Here is a 24855-nt window from a genome sequence, read left to right as displayed (position 1 = left end):
GTGAATTTGTTTGCTTTTTAATGGGGGCAATCTTAACTTTTTGCATCCTTAACTAAACAATTGTTCACATTATGTATCTATAATCACAGTTCTTGTACCTACAGCTCTACAGACAGTCCTTTAAGGATACTAGATCCTGCTGTCTTCCTTTCCTATCTGTAACTAAATGCAATTTCCATCAAAATTTGAAAAGAATTATTTTGGAACTTGAACAGATGAACTGGAACTCATCTGGAAGAGGGAAAAGTGAGTGATAGCTAAGAAATTTTTGGAAAAATAAGAACAATGAGGAAGGATGTGGGCTGCCTCACCAGAAAGCAAACTATACTTTAAAACTATAGTAATTCAAATAGTGTGGCACAGGAATTACCAAACAGACCAGGTGAACAAAGGAAGGAATCCCAAATAGGCCCATAAATATCAGGAAATTTGGCGTATGAAAAGGAGAGACTTTAAAAATGGAAGAAAAATTATGGTCTGCCTAGCGAATTTTATTGGAATAATTAGCTAAAACTTTTTATGGGAGACTGTGAGGTTAAGTCCTGCCTTAAAATAGATGACTAAATTCCAGATGGGATAAAAAGCTAAACATAAAAATGAAATCTGTGAAGGTATTAGAAGAAAAATAGAATATTATCTAGGTGGGGAAGCCTCTTAAGTAAGGCCATAAATGCAGGAAGTTACAAAGAAGAAGATACAGGAAACTTATGGATGAGATAAAAGTCAAAGGTTATAGGAATGGTTTTGAGGATGATATGAAGGAGTGACTTTCACATCTCACTAACATCCCCACCATATGAGTTTTTGCAAGAATATATTCACAAATCACAGAAGTTTCTCAATGTGCTTACTACAGTGTGTAGACCATGGCACATGCATATAAATTATAGAGCTATTACTATTTCTAAACCCCTTTCCTCACTTACAGTGATTCATTTTTCAAAAATGTGGCTCCATGTTTAAATACATTTTTGTAAAATTCTCATGTTTTGAAAATCATTGCCTTGTTGTTGATACTCTGAATGCTGTTTTCTACCACTCTCATTACTTCTCAGTGCTGAGGATAAAGGATTCAGTTCTATTATTATATGCCTGACTGTTGGCTTGCAGTATGCTTGGGAATACACTACATTCTAGGGGAGGACATGGGAAAGACAGGGACAAGCGGATGTAAAAGAGGGACGCCTGAGTGTCTCAGTCAGTTAAGCATCTGACTGTTGATTTCAACTCAGGTCCTGATCTCACAGGTTGGGGGATCAAGTTCCACACTGGGTTCTGCACTGACAGCATGGAGTCTGCTTAGGATTCTCTCCTTCCCTCTCTCTCTGCCCCTCCCCTGCTCATGCTCTCAAAATAAATTAATAAACTTACAAAATAATTAAGAAAAAAAAAAGTTGCAAAAGAGCCATGAACCTGCTATAGGGTGCACACGGTCTTGTTGATCAACGTGACAAGCACATAAAAACAACCAAGGAGCAATTTGAGGAAGTTTCATCATCAAATGCCAAGTTGAATGTAATCAGCCCAAGGCTGGGCACTGGAGGTGTCTAAGTGTTTGGTGGAACTTCCAAAGGGGACCACCTCTTGAGGAGTTGGGAAGAGATGAATCGAGGAGCCCAACAGTGGTAGATAGACATTTCTGAAAATTTTCCTTGTCCTCTTGCTTTTTTGAAACAGGCATTTTTCTAGCTGAGCCTATACTCTGAGTTTGGGGTGGTTCAATGTGACACTCTAGAATGCTAGGTTAGGAAGTTGAGTTGCTTGCAGGGGCTGCAGTAGAATCAGCTTTCTCTGAGCATGTGGGACTGGTATCTACTTCCCCAGCATTTTCAGCTTCGTCACATGGGTTCTGATTCTTCCCCTTCTCCAATGGCGATTTTTATATGTGGTTAGTTGACTTGTCTCCATATGTAGCCCGGTGGGCTTGGATGTAGTCATTGTGAACATTTTTCAGGTATTGCTAAATATCATTTAATTCTCTTAGCAATCCATTTCAGATGAGGAAACTGAGGAAATAATAAATAAATAAATAAATAAATAAATAAATAAATAAATAAATAAATAAATCACTTTAAAGTCCTACAACTGGCAAGTGACAAAGTCTGGTTTCAAACCTAGGACTGCCAGGCTCCAAAACCTGCATTCTATCCAATGGGCTGCTAGGTCTAACTCAGCCCGTGCCCCAGTGAGCATCACATCCTCCCCGTGGCACAGGGAGAATTCTGGAAGATCTTCCTGGCTAGAGTCCAGCCGGTTCCAAACACAGCAGCTTTACCATCTCTTTCCCTCTGTACAGAAGGAGGAAGTTGCTCCGGACCAGGAGTCCAGATGGGCTCCGTGAAGCTCCATCGTCGTTATCCCTAAATTTTAGCACTTATAGACTGGTGACAGCCACATATTCCTTACCCACCTCACAAGTTTGTAGTGGTCGGATAGTGATGATGATAGTACTACTACTGACTTTCATAAGATGTAGAGTTACACCAAAGTAAGGCAGTAGTGATAATAGTGTGGAATGTGTAACCCCAGGGGCTCTGATTAGTCTTTTATCCCTCCACTGATACACTTTGCCTGACACTATTCTCGTGACCTTTCCTCCCACTCTCTCCTACATGAAGGCTGTGAGTAGCAAATCCAAACTTTACTGTATAAGGAATGGAAAACAGACCTGTTAGATGAAGGCATCCATTAGAAATGCGGGCCTGTCTTAAAGAAGCTATGGCTGGGGACTCCTCCCTTCGCAAGAACTTCTAGGTGAGGTCTGAGCAATGCAAATGACTGAAGTCTTTAATTCTGTTATGTAACATGTGCTGTCCTTGCTTGGCTGACAAGATGGCAGCCCGTTGCTACTGCTACAGGAAAAGGAAGGAACTACTGCCGGGTTAAAACACATGTTCTGATGACCTGTCAGATGGCGTAGGGGAAAGGACAAAGAGGAAATTGAGCCTCTCCCAAAGGTTAGGGCCCTTTAGAAACCTGTGTGAAACATGAATAGTACACATTGACATCTTTATTGGGTTTGTTTGCTTTTTAAATACCCTCTGACGCATGTTTAGTGAGGAGAGAAGCTGATAGGACATATAATGCCTGTTGGCCCTGAGCCAGGGGGAAATCACCACTCAGTGGTTTGAGCTCTCTGAAACTCACCGTACCACAAGACCCCACCCTCGGGCAGGAGGTCCAACATTACAAACCTGTGACGGGGAAGTTACTAAGAATTGGCAAAGGTGTTCCGGAGGTCCTGTTGTTAAAGGTGATCATGGAGTCAACTTCAGTTGTCTTGCTAAAAATCAAAAAATAAAATAATTGCTTAAACATTTTCCCCTCTGAAATTATTTAAGAATCTCAGAGCAGATACTGAATGGGAAAATAGTTGGTGTTTCTGTGACTCAGTTACCCACATGACTTCATCTCGTGGATGATCAGCTCTAGCCACCCTAGTGGTTTTGTCTGTTGTATAGTCCTAAATCATTTCCCTTGCTTGGCAATATCTTTGTTGCTATGCCTTTAAAAAGTCGTGAAAGACAGGGCACCTGGATGGTTCAGTCAGTTGAGGATCCAACTTCGGCTCAGGTCACGATCTTGTGGTTTGTGAGTTCGAGCCCCTCATTGGGCTCCATCGCTGGCACCTTGGAGCCTGCAGCCTGCTTCCGATTCTGTGTCTCCCTCTCTCTCTGCCCCTCCCCCACTCACACTCTGTCTCTCTCTCAAAAATAAACATGAAAAAATTAAAAAAAAACAAATTAATGAGGAACATACAGTGATGGTTCTCCTAAAGATGATCTTCACCAGATCTTAGGTGCCATTAATCTGATCAAAATGTATACATAACATCTGTCTCTTGTTCTAGTCAATGTTGCTGCTGTTTATTGGAGTAAAGACTATTTACCCCGCAATGTATTGTGTGAGAAGAAATGATTATAAGTTGCAGCTAGAAATCTCTGTCATTCCTTTTCATCTAAATACGAAACATAATGATTTTTAAAATAAACCAGGACAGGGGCGCCTGGGTGGCGCAGTCGGTTAAGCGTCCGACTTCAGCCAGGTCACGATCTCGCGGTCCGGGAGTTCGAGCCCCGCGTCAGGCTCTGGGCTGATGGCTCGGAGCCTGGAGCCTGTTTCCGATTCTGTGTCTCCCTCTCTCTCTGCCCCTCCCCCGTTCATGCTCTGTCTCTCTCTGTCCCAAAAATAAATAAAAAACGTTGAAAAAAAATTAAAAAAAAAAAAAAATAAACCAGGACATTTTATACAATCCAAATGCAAAAATTCTAAAGATTCAAGAATTAAAACAGCAGGGTAATGTTTTTCCTGTTATTGATGCCATAAGTATCACATAGGTAATTTTTCCCTGTATTTTTAAAACACATATTTTAAATATTTTTCAGTGATATATAGTATTTAAATTTGAGTCAATAGATCATCTTCTTACAGATTAATCTGAAGTAAATGAAACAGCATGCATTACTTGGGAAACAGGGAAATACATCTTGATATTTTGAAAGATTATACTAAAAGGGCTTTAAGTCACTTCAATAGCATATCTAATATATGTATTTAAAATCTTGTGGTTATATAACCATGAAAAACATGATGAAGTTATCTTAAGCAGGTCTTAGAGGCTTTACAAGATTGCATCTTACTGTGAAAGAAGTTCAAGAGTCAAAGTCATGGAAAAGCTGAAAGGGGTGGGGCGAGGCTGTATTCATTTTCTCTGAGTGATGTAAGAAAGTACCACAAACGCAATGGCTTCCAGCAGCAGAAATGTCTTTTCTCATGGTTCTGGAGATTAGCAATCCAAAATCAAGTTGGCAACAGAGATGGTTCCTCCCAGAGACTCTGAGGAAAGAAATGTCTCGGTCTGTCAGCCTTCATCTCTGTAGGAAATCCCGGGCATTTCTTGGCCTATAGTTGTATCACACCAATCTCCACCTCCAGCTACATACCACCACCTTCTCTGCGTCTCTGTGTGTTCTTTTCTGTCTCTTATAAGGACACTTTCTTTGGATTCAGAGTCCACCCCGATACAGTGTAATCCTTAAATAATTACATGTGCAATGCAGAGGCCCTCTTTCCATGTAACATCACATTCTGAGGCTCTAGGTAGGCATGTATGGGGGAGGAGGGGTGCGGGGGGAGCCATTCAACCCAGAAGCTTTCCACTATGACATCTCCAGTGTGAGCGGAATTAGAATTCACGGTCAAATTCCAACCCAGAGCCTTGAACGTGATCTTAATTTCTGCCTGGACCTTCTCTCCTCATTCCAGACCCCATGCTTCAGCCTCCTCTCAGCCTAGCTGACTTCTGCTGGACCTCAGACCCCTGGTTCTTCCTGAAGGAAACCTTTCATGTTCACATCCATCCCCAAAGCAGGCCAGGCCCTCTTTTAGAAGTTTCTGAAGTAACCTGTGCTTCTGTTGGAACATTCTTCATATAATTAATATCATTTTAAAATTTATAGAATATAAATCCATATTATATGTTTTTATTTTACATATCAATATTTTTAAATATTTACCTAGTAGCTAATAAATTTTATTAAGATCTATTAATTTTTATCTTGCTGTTTTGTTATATAAAATTTTATTTCTGTGATAATATAGTATAATTTATAATATAAATGTTATGTTAAAAATATAACCTGTTACATTATGTCGATTATGTCAATGATATATAATGTCAATATAACATATATTAATATATAACAATGATATATAATGTCAATATAACGTTAACAATAATATGTTATATTATTGACATAATATAATTCATAATATACTATAATAATTATAGAGTTAATTATAAAATTGACACATTAATTTGTAACATTAATTATAGGTTCACTGTGAAATCTATGAGGGCAGAAGTCAACTACCTTATTCTATTCTTTGTCAGCACTGAGCCAGCATGCCTGCTCTGCATATTTTGAGCCTTATTCTCTGCATATCATCTCCTTAATTTTCAGAGAAAATCTTTTCCTTGGCACGACTGAGTCTCTTGTGTCTGCTACTAAATGCCTCATGGGAAGCCCCCTTTTGGGGGCTGGGGGAGTAGTTGTGTGTTTTTTTGTCTTCACCTCCACATTCATTCATGGAAGCTGGGGAGTGATTTATGGTTGGATTGGGTGTTGTCAGAGAGGTGTCTCTGTGTTGTCTTGAAATCCAAGGCAGGGCATTTTAAATACAACTTCATTAATTGGCCCTGTTAAGATTTAAGAAAAGAATGAAATCTGAAAACCCACTTTTCTTGTTCTTCCTCTGAGTTGCTTTTTGTCTTGTTTTCCTTCTATTCCTCACCTCTGCCCTAGAGAGAGAGAATTGGGACATCTAAACTTTAAAAACCAGACTTTTTAAAAAATGTTTATATTTATTTTGGGAGAGAGTGCATGTACATGGTGGGGGTGGGGAAGCAGGGCAGGAAGTGCAGAGAAAGGGAGAGAGAGAGAATCCCAAGCAGCCTCCATGCTGACGGGCTCCATCCCACGACCACAAGATCAGGACCTGAGCCAATACCAAGAGTCAGACACTTCACCCACTGAGCCCCCAGGAGCTCCCGGACATTTTCCTTAGACCGGAACTGTAGACTCTGATGTGGAACTTAGGCCACTTGAAAGAGTCTGTGAGAGGCCCCTTTGGACTTTGCCTCATATTTACATTTATGTCTTAAAGATATTTCTAGTGAAATTGGGCCTTATAAGCTTTGTGCCTGATAATGTAAAGATTTCTCCTTTTCAGTTCTTGAAGAAACAGCAGTATTGAAATTTGCCACCCATCTGCTTTGTCCAACAAAACTTTTCACTCTCTTAAGTCATCTAAGAGATCATGTCCTTTTGCCCAAAGCCAAAGTACCAGGAAGGGCCCTTCTGAGAACAGGTGATGCCGACATGTCCATCCTTTGAGAAGTTGAACAGGGAAAGTAAACACCTCTCATCTTGATGTTCTCAGTACACCATAAAAGCAAATTTTAAAAGACTGCAGTTAAGTCTCTTTAGAAGGAAATCTCTGAAGAGAACTCAGGATGCAAGGTGTTAACAGCAAAAAAAAAAACCTCCTAGTTATTGAGAGTTGCTGTATTTTCTGAAATACGGTGTCCTGGGTCTTTCCCAGAGCCCACGTGGAGCATATGGGTGCCCTGACCCCTGATCACTGCTGTTCTCATAAAGCTCCAATCTCTGTGAAAAGTGGGTGTGGTTTGGTCCCCAGTTTGGGAAGCCAGAACAAGCTAAGATACCCCTTTATCTGTGAGAAATACTTGAGTCTAAATGGAACAGTGCCACAGTGGAAAACTCTATTTTCTTCCCCCAGAGATTCAAGAAGGTCCTCTGGTCAATGCTTTTGTTTCCCTCACTTCCAGACTCTTCCAGATCACACTTCCTGGTGTGCAATTCAAGAAATAACTTTTTGGGGTATTTGTTTTTCCAGGCAGCCCATGGCTCTGATTTTGTTTTTGGATGTTTTCTGTTTGCTCGAGGTTGGAGGGTTCCAAGTTTAGCATGTGCTGTCTGCCAGCTATTTCCTGTTGAGAACACTTGGTAACAAAGTGAGCTGCTAATATTCTAAAACATGCTTGTGACTCAAATACCCACACCTGTGTGCACCTCTCACAAAAGTAGAGATGCCGGCTGTTCATCCTGGGAGTGTTTTCCCCTAGAGTTGAAATCATGTATCTACAGAGACCCTCTCTAGACATTTAAAAAATATCATAATAGTTGACTGTCTAATGTCATTGTAATATGTTGAAACGTTTAATATTAAAACAACTGGGCTTTTGAAATCCCTGCCTCAGAAAAGTAAAAGATGCCCTTTTAAAGGAGGCAACAGAACCAAAAGGGAGAGTTGTTGTCCAGTTATCTGTGACAAATGGCAGAAAGGTAGGTCAGAGAGAGAGGATACTGAGAGAGGGGCAGCGTTTCTGCTCGTGCACACATGCATCTGATTTAATCGTGGCAGTTGCCCGTGTCAGCGGCCCACATATTTTGCAGAGTTTCAGGGGTCAGCCCATCTCACAGCGTGGTTGGTTGGGATAAGCAACCTCCCAGGCTCCACCCTGAGTCCTGGGTCAGTTCCAGGACCTCTGGGACCATCCTCGGGGTTCAGGTCAGGCCAGAGAGCTTGCAATTTCTCCGGGAGTTGGAGGCTGACCCCAGCCAGATGGACATGGAAGCAAAACAAGAGGCCACCCTTGGTCTGTGTTTTGAAAGACATGTGCCTTTCTCTCTCTGGCAGAGAATATGGCCTGCAATTGGCCACAGTCCATGCTGATTGCCTATATGAGCCTGATCCCCCACAGCACACACACACCCCTTCTTCTCCGTGGAACCACATAGTCCACGAGACCCCCAGAACGCCTGTCTGTGAGGGGCACCTGGGTGGCTCAGTTGGTTAAGTGTCTGACTCTTGATTTCAGTTCATGTCATGATCTCACGGTTCGTGAGATCGAGCCCCAAGGCAGGCTCTGCACTGACAGCACGGAGCCTGCGTGGGATTCTCTCTCTCCTTTTTTCTCTGCCCCTCCCCACTTCGTGTGCTCTCTCTCTCTCAAATACACTTTAAAAACAATGCCTCTCTGTGAGGGCTCTGTGTCTAACACACGTTTGCTCTGCCTTTTCAGATCTTTGGTTTTAGAATAATTTCTGACTCTGCCTATCCTTGTGAGTTTGGTTTCTCCAGAACCCATTCCCCTTGCCCCCACCTGGACTTGACTGTGGTTCTCTCTGCTTCATTCAGACCACAGAATCTGACCACTCCCTTCTGTGAGTTTGCTTTTCATCCAGGACAATGTCAGCAGACCAGTCTAACAGGCTGACCTACGATCACCTAGCAAATTTCTGAAAGGGAAAGGGGCTAGCACTGGTATTTATTATGTACCACATGGGAAACCAGCCCACGTAGTCCATTATTCTATTCAATCCTCCCAATGACCATAGGTCTACAAGACTCAGGGGTCAGTCTCTGAGGTTTAATGTCCTGCCCAAGGGCCCAAAGTGGCAGTGCTGACACCTGAACCAAGCATAATCTTGCTCCAAATACTTGATACTGAGATGAAGTTTGGTGAAGTTGTTTAGGTATTGAGTGAAGAGAGTCTAATCCAAAGGAGCACCTTTGCAAAAGGAGCCTCTTGCCCTTTGGTTTTTTCCTGCCATCAGCAAACAGGTTTAAATGCCGATCATCCAACTTGACTTCTCAAGAATGCTCTGCTGGCTGCTTCTGTACCCAGATTAGCTGAGTCCTACGCATCCCTCACAACCTTTTTTGGCTACTGTTATTTCCTATCACCTCCTTTTTGGGACATACTTTGTTATTTTCTTTATATTGCCCTCACTCACGTTCTCCAGGAAGCAGATGTTGAGTTAGAGCTAAGAGTGCAAAATGTCCTGGGAAAGAAAACGGGAGGAAGCGGTGCTGGGCAGGGGAGCCACACACCATGCTGCCCACCTGACAAAGTCGGTCAGCCCAACATGGGGCTCTGAGAACAAGTGTGCCTGGGGGAACTCTGCGCTGGGTAGCAATGGCCAGGCCCCATCTCCCAGTTGTCAGGAAGCAAGAAGATCCTGTCTCCTCAAGGTCCTTCTAGCCAGACTAAGCATCATATTGACATGAGGCAGATTAACAGGAGAAAATCAAATTTAATAGCATACATACAAGGAATCCACACAGACATAGAAATATCAAAGACAGGCAAAAAGAGGTCTATGTGTCATTCTGAACTAAGAGGAAGGAGATAGGGGTCTTGGACTTCAAAAAGAGGGAATGCAATTCACAGGAAGATGAAAAAGAATGAATGTTTGGTAAACAGATGGTTTGCTGGGCCACTCAAACAACGAGTTTGAACAAACTGGCCTTGCTAGGTTCCTCCCTGACCATCATATCTAGTTCACAGTACAATGCAGTTATCTATGCTGATAGCTCTCTTCCTGGAGCAGTTCCTCTATCTAAATTCTTTTCAGGCCTTTGTAAAACATTGGAGTTGCCAAAACTGCTGAGTTTGATTGTTTTTTAACTCAAAATAATCTTCACACCAAAGTGGCCCATCTTGGGACAACCTGCCCTTGGCCCCTATACCATCTTGCTTGCCATTGGCCAGAAATTGCCCCAGGAGAGCATGACCTTGACTTGAAAGCTGAGGGGGGGACCCTGATGAAGCTCACAGCCGGAGGTCCTGACCTAACTAATACTCCTCACCAGCTGGACAGTAAGTGCTTACTTGAGGGGACATCTGAGTGGTACTTCAGCCCAGAGATTTACCTGCCTCATGCCCATTCTGACCCATGTGAGCCCATCACCACTTGACAGCACGTTATCTTGGACAAGAATGCACAGGAACAATGAATATGGTATTAAGGTGCCTCTTACGGCCAGAAAGTGTACGCAGACTACCTGCAGTCAGAAGGGATAGTTCATCGTAGAAGGAGAGGTGTGCAGTGCGTAATACTGGTCTGGGGTGGGGGCACTGTGGGGAGGGAGGGGGTGACTGAGCTCCAGAGTGTGCCTGAGGGAGAGGCCATCGCCGGAGGGCATATCTTGTGTTGGCTGTCTTGTGTGGCCTTGGCTGGGTTGGGGGCCAGGTTGGTTCCTTAATCCTCTGATTCTGGCTAACCTGAGCAAGTATTGCATCTGCTTTTCCGGGATTCCCGGGGACTGTCTCAGCTCATACCTGAGAGATGGAATGAGAGCTGGCCGCTTCCACCCACACCCCAAGAAACCACCTCACCCCTCCCAAATACTAACCTGCCTTCTGGACCTGCCTGAAAGTACCTCTTGTTTTCCCTAGGGCCCTTTTCTTATGGGTGTGGGACATATTCTGGGTTGTTAACATATCACTAAAATGGAATCCCTTGTGATATTAAAGTGGGGAGAGGTTTCTTTTGGCTGTTGGAAGTTGTAGGCCTTCTCCTTCATCCAAACTTATCATAATGACCACCAGTAGGATGGGGCTTGGCTACAGTGAATCCCAAGGTCCCTGGCTGGGTTTGTGATCAGGTGGGAATTTGAATCCCAGCTCCACCCTTGCTGGCTCTGAGACCTGGAGCCAGTTATTCTCCAGTTTTTCCCTCTCTGAAACATGACCCGTAACATCAACCTTAGGGTTGCTTTAGGCTGACGTGAGGCAGAGTGCATGTGCAGTTAACTCTGTACACAGCATGGAGTGACAGCATAATATGGGTATTCGCGCCCCCCCTTGTCTATTATAACTCCAGTGCGCTTTTGGAGCTTCTCTTATCAACACACCATTAAAAGTAAGTTTTACAGTTTTGAATCAGCATTGATGCTTGTGCATCTGATAATTTCAGCTTTCTTTAACACTTGCAGTTTTGTTTAAAATCTCAGTAGACAATTGCAAACATACAAATGCCTCTGTATGTTCCTTGTCTGAACACAACTACGAACCAGGGGTCACGAAGATACTCAACGATGCCACAGTTCCAGTTGGTCAATATGAAGAGTGCGCTGATGAGAAGCCAAGATTTTTCAGTGTTCTGTTAATATCTGTAAGGACTTGGCTGATGTGTTTCTCTAGGCCAGAGTTCTGTTGATCTGTCTTGCTTGTAACTGAGGTTCTCCAAACCAAGAAGGGTTCTAGAGGACCATGCAGATGGATGAACAAGAGGGAAAACAGCCACCAAATCCAACTTCTTAGAAGCACTCTTTGCTAGAGAAGGTTGCCAAACTTAGAAAGCCAGTTTACAGGAACCTTTGTAGATGAGGAGCTCTGTCCAGCCCAGCCCTGCCAGCCACAGAACCTTGGAAAAGAAAGAAAAAGAAGAAAAGAAAATCATACTTTAAAAAAATTTCTCAATACACTGTATAGAAGAGATTCAAGAGAAGAACAGTGTGTGACATTAGTGGGAACACACTGATAGAAGTACTCATTTTGCAATTTCTTAAGTATCTTTTCTGTGCTGACTTCAAAACAGTGAAAGAAATTCGGAAAAGAAGCCCGCTATCTTGATGGAAGCTGTTTTGACATAAGTGAAACCAGGCTTGGAGTGAGGTGGGAGCAGACTCTGGCCAAGCCAATGGAACAGACCCTGGAAGGATTGAGGCAAGCTGGGGAAATTGTTTCAAGATGCAGCTGGAGCCACTTGAAAGGGGAGAGAACTGGAGGGTACAGACATTTCATCAGTGTTTGCATTAGTGTGTGAGTAGCTTGATGTGCGTTCTGAGATGCCTAGGCCTACAGCAGCCTCCCTTCTCTTAGCATCACCTCTGGGGGGGGGGAGGAGGGTGACTGTCTTTTGAATAGTGCAGTGTGAGAGTTTGAGGATTACTAGCTGGTGGTGAACTCTCAGATTTGGTTGGCTTTAGGGAAGAGGGAGAGAAAGGGAGAATGTGTGTTGCTAATTCTCATAGCTTCCAGTGGCTTTCACCACAGGGAACAGGGAAGCTGTGGCAGGGGCAATATGGAACTCAGTCTCTGTGTCATCTTTAACACATTTCTCAGCACTTGGTAACCCCGAGGCTGGAAAACAGATTGAGCATAATCTCTGGGACATGGTTTGGCTTCAGTAAGCCTTGAGCACCACTGATCTTGCCCTCTTTCAAGGAAAGTCCAAGGGCAGTACCACATGTAGGGAAGCATAGGAATTGCCATAGGAAATGCACCTGGCAAGGCTAGAAAGTTGGATCTCAGGCAAGACTCAAGACAGGCAGAGGGCTTTCCTGAATTTCATGTGTCTTAGACTGGGCCCATCTTCAGCTCTAGGGACACATCCTAGCAAAGACCTCTGGTGATATGAAGCATCATCTTTTGCTGGCCAGGGAACAAGGCATAGGGGAGATATGGAAGGGTCATTAGCACCAATCGAGGCAAAAGAAGTACAGAGAAGACTCTGAGTCTCATAATAATCTGTTGCTGGTAATTTGTCCTGGACAAAAATAGCATGGAGAAAATTAAAAACGAAATGCTGTTGATGTGAATGCATAGTAACATGAATATGTTAGTATATAAATTATATACTACGACATTAGCATAGTATTTGGATCATTTGCCTAGTCAATGTTAATGAGGAAAGATTTCCTTTTGCAGCAGAATTGGTTTATGATAATAGTGGGACAGTAGGAAAAAATCTAGGAGACCAAATGGGAAGGACTGCATAGTCCACCTAAGTGCAGTCATGTGAGAATTTTTAAATGTGGGAGAGGCTACCAGGGGTTTCCATAGCCCAAACTGGAAGGACTGGTGGGTATGACAGGAGGACATGTGAGACCAATAGGTGAGGTGCTAGCAAGTCTGTCTGAGGGCTGTCTCCTCAGGATAATTGGGTATGATCTGAAGGAAAGTGAAAAAGATATCAAAAGAGCACGTTTGCACAAATCAAGACTTTATAAGAGGTAAATGGCAGAATCCAGAAGGAGGTAGAGTTGGGTGACTAAGAACCTACTAAGAAGGAGTTGTTTTTAAGATGCAGGACACAAGAGACTACGTATTAGATGATTCCATTTACATGAAATGGTTGGAAGAGGCAGCCCTGTAGAAACAAAGTGGCGGCTGGGATGGGGAACGGGCATTAACTGTAACGGCATGAGGGGTCTTAATGGGGTGATGAAAATGTTCTAAAACGGATTTATGGTGTTTGCACAACTTCATAAATTTCCTTAAAATACTGAATTGTACATTTGAAACAGATAAATTATATGCTGTGCAAAGTATATCTCAATAAAGTCATTTTTTAATGATTTTTTTTAAATAGAAGGGATCTTCTCATTGACCCTGCATTTTCATTATGGTGCTTTTTATGTGACAGCCACCATGCTAATGTAGGAGGGTATAAAGATGAAGATCTTCACAAACAGAGGGCATAAATAAGCAGTTTTCAAAGAAGGCAAATGATTAATAAGAATTTTGACTTCACTAGTCATCACTGGTTTGCAAATTATGACATGAGGTAGCTTTTGACTATCAGACTGACAAAAATTAAAAAGTGACAATATTCAGAAACAAACAGTTCTCTAAGACACTACAGCTGGGATTCTAAATTGTTACCCCCTTTCGAGAGGAAAGATTAGAATTACATATGAAACCCTTGAATATGCTCTTGATGAGCAAGAACTTTGGACCCAGAAAATCAACCCAAAGGAATTTATCTTTAGGGGTCTTAAAATGCCATGAATATTCTTGCACCTCCCAAGTTTCTGTCTCCAGACTAGTCCTCTGCTCCAAAATCCAGACTTAGAGAGCTAGCTGCCCACATGATCATATCAAGCTCAACGAGTCCAGAACTGAACTCCAGAATAGATGTATGCATTCAGAGTAGGTCAGACAGCCCCAAACCCAAAGGCTGCTTGTTCTACCAGCTCAGGTGATGACAACTCCACCTTTCTAGTTGTGAAAGCCAAACACTTCATCTCTCACTTTCTCTCATACCCTATATCACATCCAAAAGCACAGGCTATTGACTCTTCCTTCACAATCCATCATGATTCTGGCCATTTCTTACCATCTCCATGGCTACTCTCTGCTGAGCCAGCTTATCTTTTGCTGGAATTTCTGAAGATGATCTTCCATCTGGTCTTCGTCCTTCTACCGTTGCCCCCACCACAGTCCATTCTCAACACAGAAACAAAGGGGATCATTTTAAAACATAGTACATATCACATTACTTCTCTGCTCAAAACTAAAAAGCCCCCCATTTTTGCATAGAAGTCTTTACAACTGCTTATACAGCCCTCCATAAACCAGTCTCTGTTACCTTATCTCCTATTATTCTCCTCTCTTGCCCCTTTTCTCAAGCCTATTCCTCAGACACACCAGGAGCGCTTCCAATTCATCACTCTTGCACTGGCTCTTCCCTCTGTCTGGAACACTTTGCTCCCAGGCAGCAGCATGGCCAACCCTTTCATCTTCTTCAAGTCTTTGCTCAGTGTGTTCTTCCCAGTGGGGCCACCTCAGGCACAGCATTTAAAGTTTCAACCTGGCTCTTCCAACCCCTGGCATGCTTGATCCTCTGTATCCTGTTCAGTGTTTTCTGTTTTCCATAGCACGTCTCACCTTCTAACATATGATATAGTTGGATGCTTATTTTAACAGGTCCATTGTTTGTTGCCTGTCTCTCCCTCCTAGATAGTAAGCTCCACAAAGACAGGAATCATTTTGTTCACTGCTGTACCCCCAGATGCCTAACAGTGCTTGGCATATAACTATTTGTTGAATGAATGGATGAATGAATGAATGAATGAATGAATGAATGAATTTGTAATGAGCAAATAGTCATTTTATAAACAAAAAACAAGCATTATGTCATAAGGAAAAAAAGTGATATGAGTTCCCATGTATATTGTCTGAGCTCATCACTCCATTCATGAGGTGTGATTGACTCATTCATGTACAGCAAAGTCTGACTCTCCCAGCATTCTTTCTGGCCCCATGGAGAACGTGACCAACGTCATCAGGATGACCTAGCAAAGCAATGTGGCTGGAGTTTTGATTTGATTCTGTATAGGTTGCAGGTTGATCTCATAAAGTTATAAGAAACCCTGATTCACTCACAGTAATTTAATAAAGAAATGCAATCAGTTGCAAATAGAAGCCTGGAAGTTCTCTTTTAAGGGCCAGTATCTCTGTAGTATGTTTTATTAGGTCAGTTCTCACCATTGATCAGGCATCTCCTACTTAATTTAGCTTCTGAGTTTCTCTTTTCGAAAGGTATATGGTGGCTTAAAAAAAAAACACTTTTATTGATTTAGGCAGAAATGAGGTGCATGAAAACCTTTGAGAAAAACTGGAACTTCATGTCAACCTGCTGCTATATGTTAGAAAGGACCACAACTCTGCTTCCTTTCTATTAAGCTGCAGTTGAAAATGTGTAGTGCATCCTAACATAGAGGCTACATAAATCATTTTTGTTAGTTTGAGATGTGAGTTTTTAAGATAAATATGAAAATCAATGATTTCTTGTTACGGGGAAGTCAAAACAATTTTTCCATTAATCATATGATTTAGCTGCTTTTTATCCAGTGTTTTTCTGCAGTGTCTCTCCTACCCCCACCCCTTTGCATCCAGAAGCTATCTTGGCAGGAAACAGAAAAAGAATCAGCTGTGCTTCTGTACAGAAATGGATATTGCAGCCAATGGTTGCAGGAAATGGAATTCAAGTAGGGACAGGGCAGAAGTGAGTACACTTAACACGGATGAACACAAATGTAGCTTCTGCCTTTGAGGCTGACACACTGAATTTAATCAGTGTTTATAGAATCAGACAGTAGAACACCCACCTTCTTTCTTACACCCCTTAGTATAATTTCTCCTCTGTTTGATATGCCTTAAAAGATTCAGTATTGGTTTGTATAAGATGCATGTTTATTTTTATTTCTTAGTTGCTGGTATTAAGAGAAATATATTATTAAGCTCCTTTTCTAAGTTCAATGCTGGGGAGCAGAACCAATTATAAACTGAGTTACTCTGTATATTATCCTGCTGTATCAAAGAACTACAATTTTACTCTACTAGTAAGCTAACCAATTTGGCCTGCCTGGTTTCATGAACGCCGGTGGAAAACATGAGACACTTGGATCAAAGATGGAAGACAGTTTATTATTCATAGAAATAGCAGTCGCTAGAGTATCAGCATATTTGCACCAATTCCCCTGAGGGCAATATGGATCTCTGTCCTGCTGTATAGATGGATATGACTGAAATTTTGCTGCTAAGCTGTGTGGTGGTAGCAAGTTTTGGTAGCTGATAATTTGAATTGGATTTGAATGGTAATATTGTATTCTAGGTCAGAAAAAATTCTTAAATATTTAACCTGATTTTGCAATATCAACTTGTTTGCCAATCCAAGTTGTATGATAAAAAATAATACAGATTTTATAATAAGAGAACATATTCATGTATTCATATTCTCTATTCTTGACTCCACATGAAGGAGAAGAGGAAAGAGTGGCCGACCCCCAGCTGTTGATGCTGGATGAGGACTAGAGATTCAGCTAAGCTGGACTTTATCAGTCACCTCTCTCACCCAGCGGTTGGAATATGGTGCTCTATTCATTTATACTCTAAGCCTAGACTCTGGTCTATTTTCAAAGTCTTATTGGTGCCTGAGCCCCATCTTTCTCCATCTAATCAGGGCTAACTTTCTCTCTCACGGTCCCAGCAAAGAAGTAGATGGATTTATTTTCAGAAATGGCCATATGAGCACACAAGGATATCAGGCACTCTTTTCAGCACAAAATTCACCCCCAAATTCTATTTTACAGAGTCCCCAGAGAAAGTCTGGCTCATTCTAGGAAGGGTTGTAGACTCTGGGAGGAGTAAGCCCAACATTCAAGGTAGCTGGGAGGCAACAGCTGAGAGAGACTGCCCGTGGGGAATCTTGTTACTAAATGACTCCTGGAGATGTTTGTCATCTTCCCACCCCCTCTCATGGAGCTGTTTGAACTTGCCTCCCTCTGTTTCCCAGCCGAGATTTCGCTGGGAAATTAATCTGTATATATTTAACACTTCCTCTCAACCCGTTCTTCTCTGGGAACCTACAGATTTACAACCTCAGACAGCCCTCTGGATTAATTAGGCTTAGCAGGTTTTCAAAGGACCACAAACAGCTTCTTAACCTCCCATTACTTCTTAGGCAAGAGGCAATCATGAGCAAGAACAGTCGATCTCCATTCATCTTGTGTGTTACACAGGGCGGCTATTAGCAGTTAGTCCCATTGTGTAAAACTCCTGCCTGGATGTAGGAACTGCTCTATAAACATCTTGTTCCTCTACTGTCTATCCTGGGGGCCTGACTCACTCAGATGAAGTGAGAATGTCTGCTTTGCCAAAAAGTCTGAGTTCTGGAATTCCTTTATGTTGTCTGAGTTATACAGTGTTTTCAAGGCATTGGGGTGCAGGCCACCCAGGGGTGGTGAGCCAACTGACTCTGAATCACACATATGTATACACCAATGGATCTGCCTGGAAGCTCCCTTCTGTGGGTTCACACTATGTACCAGGCATCAGTAACTGATAGCCAAATGCCCAAGATGATTTTCAAAGGCACCTGGAGATACTGCTCCTTCTGAGGACTTTGGCAGAACAGTCTAGAATATCAGAATTGCATAGCTGCCTCATGCCTTCTTTTGATAGAATTAGGGCATGGATAAATAATGTGTGTCCTTGGCCTTCCAACACCTACTGTCTCTGCCCCCTCATCTCCTGCCTCCCTGTCCTTGTTCTTTAAACTCCAGGCAGCTCTGGGGCGCCTGGGTGGCGCAGTCGGTTTAAGCATCCGACTTCAGCCAGGTCACGATCTCGCGGCCCGTGAGTTCAAGCCCCGCGTCAGGCTCTGGGCTGACGGCTCGGAGCCTGGAGCCTGTTTCCGATTCTGTGTCTCCCTCTCTCTCTGCCCCTCCCCCGTTCATGCTCTGTCTCTCTCTGTCCCAAAAATAAATAAATGTTAGAAAAAAAAAAATAATAAAAAAAAAAAGCATTTAAACTCCAGGCAGCTTTATCCCTCTAGCTTTTCCTAGCACCCAACCTTACCTGCCAGTCCTTCCTGGGCCTCCCACCCCTGGAGAACCCAGATGCCAGAATTATGATAGAGCATCAAGAAACACAGGAGGTACTCAAAGCTATTTTATTTTATTTTTATTTTATTTTATTTATTATAAAGCACTTTTTGAGAGGAAAGGGAGGTAGAAGGGATTAAGTTACAAAAGGTGTTTGCAAAGGCCGAGTGAAGTGAGGAACCTCAATACATTCCACAGGGAGGATTCTAGGCTAGAATTTAGAACTTCATTTCTGGATATGCTTGTCTTTCCTCATTTATCTTAAGGCCATCCTGGGATGGTCAAAATCAATCAATAATTTTATATGTCAGAGGACAGTTTCAAATTTGGGGAAGAAACCAAAAAATTACTGAGGAGGAGACCTATTTTTCTGGACCAGGATTATATTCCATTTCTTCTTTCTCAAAGACTAACTTTGAAGTTTAAAGATTCTCATGGTGGGTAGGAATCCTTTTGAACTGAAAAGGGATTTGGACATATGAATTAGCTAGAAAGGCACTGGAAAAGTTTGGTGAGTCATTTCAGTACAGATGGATAGGGAATATGGAGGCATTACATATAAGGTGGATGGAAGAACTCTAAGAAAACTACCCCCAGCCTAACAGTCTTTCTCACCAACTTGCTGTAGCGTCCGTAGTTGATTCATTACACTTTGTCTTCGGGATGACCTTAGAAGATTCAGTGTCCAGGAAGGAATAAAATAACCTGTCATACAGTTCCTTGAAAGTGTCAGAGCCTTATTTACTATTAGGAAGTCAGGAGGGGATGAGGACATGGTGCCAAACTAAAGATAAACTCTTGCTTTGTAATTTTGTTGAGTATGGACCCTGCAGAAGGAATAAACCTCCCAAGATTCTTGGAGCTTCTGTGAGAGTAGAGATTTCCAAGATCCTATACTCTGACTCAGTGAGCCAGCCTTTTTGGTACTGAAAAGAAGGTTTCTGCACAGAACCCATCAAATTGTCCAGAGCTTAATACAAAAGATAGAATCCCAAAAGGAATTACCTCTCCAGGTGATATCTTTTTCAGGTTGATAGTTAATGTCCAGGAGACCTAGGACACCTTGGACCTAAAAGGAATGTTTGTTTTTCCAGGGTTCTGTTTTGTCTTTGGCACTGGATCAATACTTTGGGGATGGCCTGCACCTTTGATCTCTAGAAGCCTTCCCAAGAAACTAGCATTCACAGTTCTGAACATGCGAAAGCAACTTGGAGATGACCTATTTTAACACCCTCGTGTTACAGACAAGGACACTAGAGTAATTGAGACAGCACAGCAGCACAGTGGACATAGCATGGGTTTGAGAAGCAGGAGGGCCTCAGTCCAGCACTTGACATTTAGGTGAACTGGGGCATATTAATATTTCTAAGCCTCAGTTTCTTCTCTTGCAAAGGGTGTTCTTAAGGAGCACATACTCTAAGAAGTAACTCTGGGGCACCTTGGTGGCTCAGTTGGTTAAGTGTCCAACTTTCAACCTCAGCTCAGGTCTTGATCTCAGGGTTGTGAGTTCAAGCCCTGCATTGGGCTCCACACCAGGCATGGAACCTGCTTTAAAAAAAAAAAAAAGCAATTCAAAACTTGGCCAGAATTATTATATTTGCTGTTATTTTTTTAAGTTGAGACCTAATTCATATAACAGAAAATTCACTATTTTAAAGTATACAATTCAGTGAGTATATTCACTGTGTTGTGCAACCATCACCAGTACCTAATTTGAGAACATTTCCATCGTCCCCAAAAACTCTGCAAGCAGTCCCAATTCTCCCTCCTCCCTAGTCCTGGCGACCACTAATACTCTTCCTGTCTCTATGGACTTGCCCATTCTGGACATGTCCTATAAATGGAATGACATGGCCTTTTGTGGTCTGGCATCTTTTACCTAGCGTAATGTTTTCAAGCTTAAGTTATGACATATACTTCATTCCTGTTATTGCCAAATAATATTCCATTATAGGGATATACTACATTTTGTCTATCCATTCATACATAGGTTGATGGAAATTTGGTATCATTACCATTGTTTTTACATGGTTGGGCCAAAGCCAGAATGAAGACTTGAGTGTTTGACTTTCCCCGTGGTCCTGTTTTTACTACCTTATGCTGTTTTTCATAACATCTGACATATGTCTTGCATTAATAGTAGTGATTTGCTCAAAGAAACCCTTACAGTCTGGCTAATAACTACTCTGAAGATCTTATATCTTTACAAAAATTTTTCCAGTGTGAAAAAGATACACAATTCAAAGAATGAAATCTAAACATTATACAGAAATTATACTGAGAACCAAGTTTAATTTTCATTTTCCAGACTCTAGTGGACCGCTCTTTACACCTCTTCATCTCATTGTATTTCACAGAACAACCTGAGGTCTATATGGTACCTTTTATCTACCTGGTTTTTATGTGTAAGTTCATTACCATGTTTTATAGCCCAGGATCAAAGAAAGTTTTTATTAGCTTTGGTGGTTGTTTAAGGACCCATCTCTCTTGTTCACTCTACTCCATGGCAAAAATTCAGAATTATTCTGCTCTTCATGGAGACTGGCATTGTCATTGCATTAACCTGACCGTTAGGTATGGGTAATATATGTCTTTGTCCCAGAATTTAGTACATTTCAAACGCAACTGGTTACCTCTCGTTATGGACGCGACCCCTTCCGGTAAACTGACTATCCCAGCTCTCAAGTCTGAGCTTCAAGCCTGGAGGAGGAGCAGCTTGGTATACTTGAATATGTTCTGTTTTTCATTTATTGAGGATGTGGGCAATCCTTTGTAGGCACATGAAGGCCAGAAGCAGTCCAACACATTAAGGATTTGGTGGTTGACATTCTTTGCTTGTGATCAGGTGATGTGTAGAATGTGGCAACATTCCAGTGGTGAAGGCGTTTTCCTGGATCCATCTGGGGTTTGTGCTTCCTTATCTTGGGTGGCATAAGTAGAGGGTCCAGCCCAGCCTAGTTTCCTGACTTTAAGCAAGTGTGTTTTCTTTGCTAAAGCTTTCATGGTCCTGAATACCACTAATTACTTATCTTGTTTGATGTTCTATTTATTGTTATTCCTTAAGATCTGGAGTAGTTATTGTGTGTCAGGCTTCACATGCATTATCTCACTTATATTATTTCCTGCTTCTAAGTGTTTGGCACCCCTCAAGTACATGAAACGCAACTGAGCCCGGCCTCTGCCCTCTCAAGCCAAGCATCCCTGGACATCCCTGCCCTTTCACTTTTCCTGGTTGACACAGTTTCCAATAGCCTTCTGTATCCTAGTCACCCCATGTCTGCATGGTTTTCATTGGGGGTCCTCTCAAAGCGACACCCAGACTGAAAATGACACTCCTTGTGTGCCAGGAACAACCCAAACTAGAACCATTATCAAGAAGTGGACTTGATGCTCATTTAATGCAGCACACACTCATCAGCGCTTATTACCAGTTGTGTCTTAATTCCAGCCAACACCTCTCCACCCCCAGCTCAGTATCTGTTTTCACTGGAATGCTGTGAGACAGTGATTCTTGTTGTTGTGCAGTTGATATTTTGATTCTAAGAGCAGAACTTTACATGTCTCTCAGTTTATCTATTCTTTACCTTGGGAACTGGCAGAGTAATGACATCAAAACTATATGAATGGTGGGGCATCTGGCTGGCTCAATCAGTAGAGCATGCCACTCTTGATATCTGGGTTGTGAGTTCAAGCCCCACATTGGACGTAGAGTTTACTTAAAAAAATTTAAGTTTGCGGGGCGCCTGGGTGGCTCGGTCGGTTAAGTGTCCAACTTTGGCTTAGGTCATGATCTCGCGGTTAACGAGTGCAAGCCCCACACTCAGAGCCTGGATCCTGCTTCAGATTCTGTGTCCCCTCTCTCTCTGCCCTTACCCCGCTAGTGTTCTGTCTCTGTCTCTCAAAAATGATAAAAATGTTAAAAAAATTTTTTTAATTTAAATTTGTTTTTTTAACTAGATGAATGGGAGGCTAGCATAATTCTGATGTAAGAAATTGTTGAGGGAATGGAGAATTATTGTTTTTGTAATCATATGTAAGGATTGGCTCTGTGAATAGAAAACTCCATTTCTAATTACCTACTCTAGGGTTTTTTTCATTAGTAATTTCTAGCTCGTGGGGATTTTGGTTTGGGGGTTATTTTTAGCATCAACAATTATGTAGATTAAAAGAATGAACTGAGCATTGAGCCTCTTTGGGAAGCTTAGTACCTCCGTTGCTTCACCAGGTTGTTAATCACACGGGTTCCGCGGGTGCTGCTGAATGCGTCTGCCCGATGCGCTGGTCGAGATGGATGGTGTGAGGGTTTCACCCGGCATTTCTGTGTGTGTTGCAGTTACCTGGCTGAGCAGTGCTGGAATGGCGGCTTTATCTACCTGATCATGCTGCGCCGCTTCAAGCACAAAGTTCACTCTCCGTATAATGGCAACGGTAGCAACAGCTCTGAACCAGGAGAGACGCCAACCTTGGAGCTGGGTGACCAAACTGTGAAAAAGGGAAAAAGAGCAAGAAAGTTTGGGGTCATTTCCAGGCCTTCTACCCACAAAGCCACTGAAGAACCCAAGAGCAGTACTGGCTCTGAGTTGGACAATGACCCCATCTCTGAGCCGGACAACGGCCCAGACCCCGAACTTGGCAATGGCCATGCTTTTGAGCTAGAAAATGGCCCGGAATCTCTCAAGGAGCTGGCTGGATCCCATCTAGACAAGTCAGAAGCAGACAGAGGGACAGAGCATAGAATTCCAAAGACAGATGCTGCTCTACCTACAAGCAATGACAAACGTCGCTTCTCAAAATCTGGGAAGACAGACTTCCAATCAAGTGACTGCCTGGCACGGGTAAGCTTTTGTTTGCTTATCAAACCTGAATTTCAAACAAAGTACTGTTGAAATAGCTTTTAAGGCTCAGAAAATCTATCTAAGATGGCCTTGTATTTAGAAGCCAACACATTTAGTAAGATAAATGATCAGAGGACATAACAATAACAACAACAAAAAATCCAAATCATTTCATCCACTTAAATAAAGAGGTAGTTGAGTGATCCTCAGTGGAAAATTCAAGCCCTTCTGTGATATAATTTGAGTCATCTGAGGCCCAGATAAAGTACTCGAACTGCATCATTATTTATCACTACTGTCACCAGTGGAATTGCCACTGGTGAGGCCAAGAATTCCTGGTGGCAGTTGATAGCAAAAACATTCAAACATTCAGTCCTCAGTATTACACAGGAAGGATGTTCAACACTTAGGGAAACATCTGCTTTTATTTTTAACACTTCAAAACCAGTGATATTTTTATGGGTTCATGTTATTACGTTGCTGAATTCCAGTGAAGTTGGGAAATTTCACAGAAATCTCTGATACTATGATATCCAGCTGTGATGGTCAGGGTTGGTCTTACCTAAAGGCAAAGCAGATGTGGTATACTCTGAGTGGTAACAGGTCCACTTCTAGCTTCAAATTTTCTCCTCCATTGTAGCCAACATTCTCTCATGAAATTATATTTCTTTAGGGTAAGCACGTTCCTTCCAAGAATCTTCTTGGCAGATATGCCTGTGGGTTCCTAAAGAAGCAGTAACTTGCTATGTTGTTTCTGATTGGTTTCCTCTCTGAGTCCCTGTAGGAGACACCCCTTAAGGATGAAAGAGAAAGTTGGGAAGATAAGAAGCATCAAGTTCAGCCTTGCACACTGCTGAAATGGTACCCTGGGAATGAGTCTAATTTCTAGAAAGGCTATTTCATGCATATTTCTCCAATCATAGCCAATCTGTATAATGGGATTAGAGGAATCAAAATAATCCCTCTCTCAAGGAACCATGTTCCTTCATTTGAGTATCTGGGTGGTCTTCATAAAGCCTTACCCAAAGGAGTCATGATTTGTAGATAGAATTGTAAATAAAGGAGAAGAAAAAAGTAATGTCTCTGTCAATGATTTTCTACCAACTTTATGGTTCTCCTCAAAAAAGAATTAAGGTGAATAAAAAGATTATAATGTGGACCCCCCAAATTAAGGACAATAAAAAGATTATAATTTGTTTCTTTCTGATGAGTACTATATTTGGATATGACTTTTTCTCCTAATGATTAGATTATGAATACACAGAAAGCTGAGGATGAGTAAGTTAGGGAGTGTTGGTTAGCTTAATCATTTTGAAGGTTTAAGTTAGCAAAAGAGACTAAATCTCACATACATTCCAAAGAAGAGGCTTTCATTTGGCCTAGGACACAGTAGAAATAATTTGGAAATGACTTTAAGAGAAAAAAAAACAGAAACAAACTTTTAAGAGGCTACTCATTCTCTGCTAACCTTTTTTTTTAATGTTTGTTTATGACAGAGACAGAAACAGAGCAAGAGTGGGGGGGTGGCGTACAA

General features: G+C 42.1%; 1 protein-coding gene and 1 long non-coding RNA gene across 6 annotated transcripts in view; one reads left to right on the top strand and one right to left on the bottom strand.

The window, feature by feature from the left end:
• Positions 1 to 24855, top strand: part of PDZD2 (PDZ domain containing 2) — a 233994-nt gene that overhangs the window by 109658 nt on the left and 99481 nt on the right. For all 5 annotated transcript variants that reach the window (XM_047863057.1, XM_047863061.1, XM_047863067.1 and 2 more), the window contains exon 2: positions 22820 to 23321. In XM_047863057.1, the coding sequence (XP_047719013.1) occupies positions 22820 to 23321 (502 nt within the window). The remainder of the gene's footprint in view (positions 1 to 22819; positions 23322 to 24855) is intronic.
• LOC125168166 (uncharacterized) lies at positions 1554 to 5087 on the bottom strand. The gene is made up of 3 exons (XR_007153027.1): positions 4641 to 5087; positions 3195 to 3283; positions 1554 to 2006 (listed from the first exon to the last, which is right to left on the bottom strand). It is a non-coding gene; the product is annotated as an uncharacterized LOC125168166 (long non-coding RNA).

The sequence above is a fragment of the Prionailurus viverrinus genome, chromosome A1 (assembly GCF_022837055.1).
Source record: "Prionailurus viverrinus isolate Anna chromosome A1, UM_Priviv_1.0, whole genome shotgun sequence".
Taxonomy (NCBI): Eukaryota; Metazoa; Chordata; class Mammalia; order Carnivora; family Felidae; genus Prionailurus; species Prionailurus viverrinus.
Note: the sequence above shows the minus strand (reverse complement) of the source record. Positions and strands in the feature narration are given on the sequence as shown.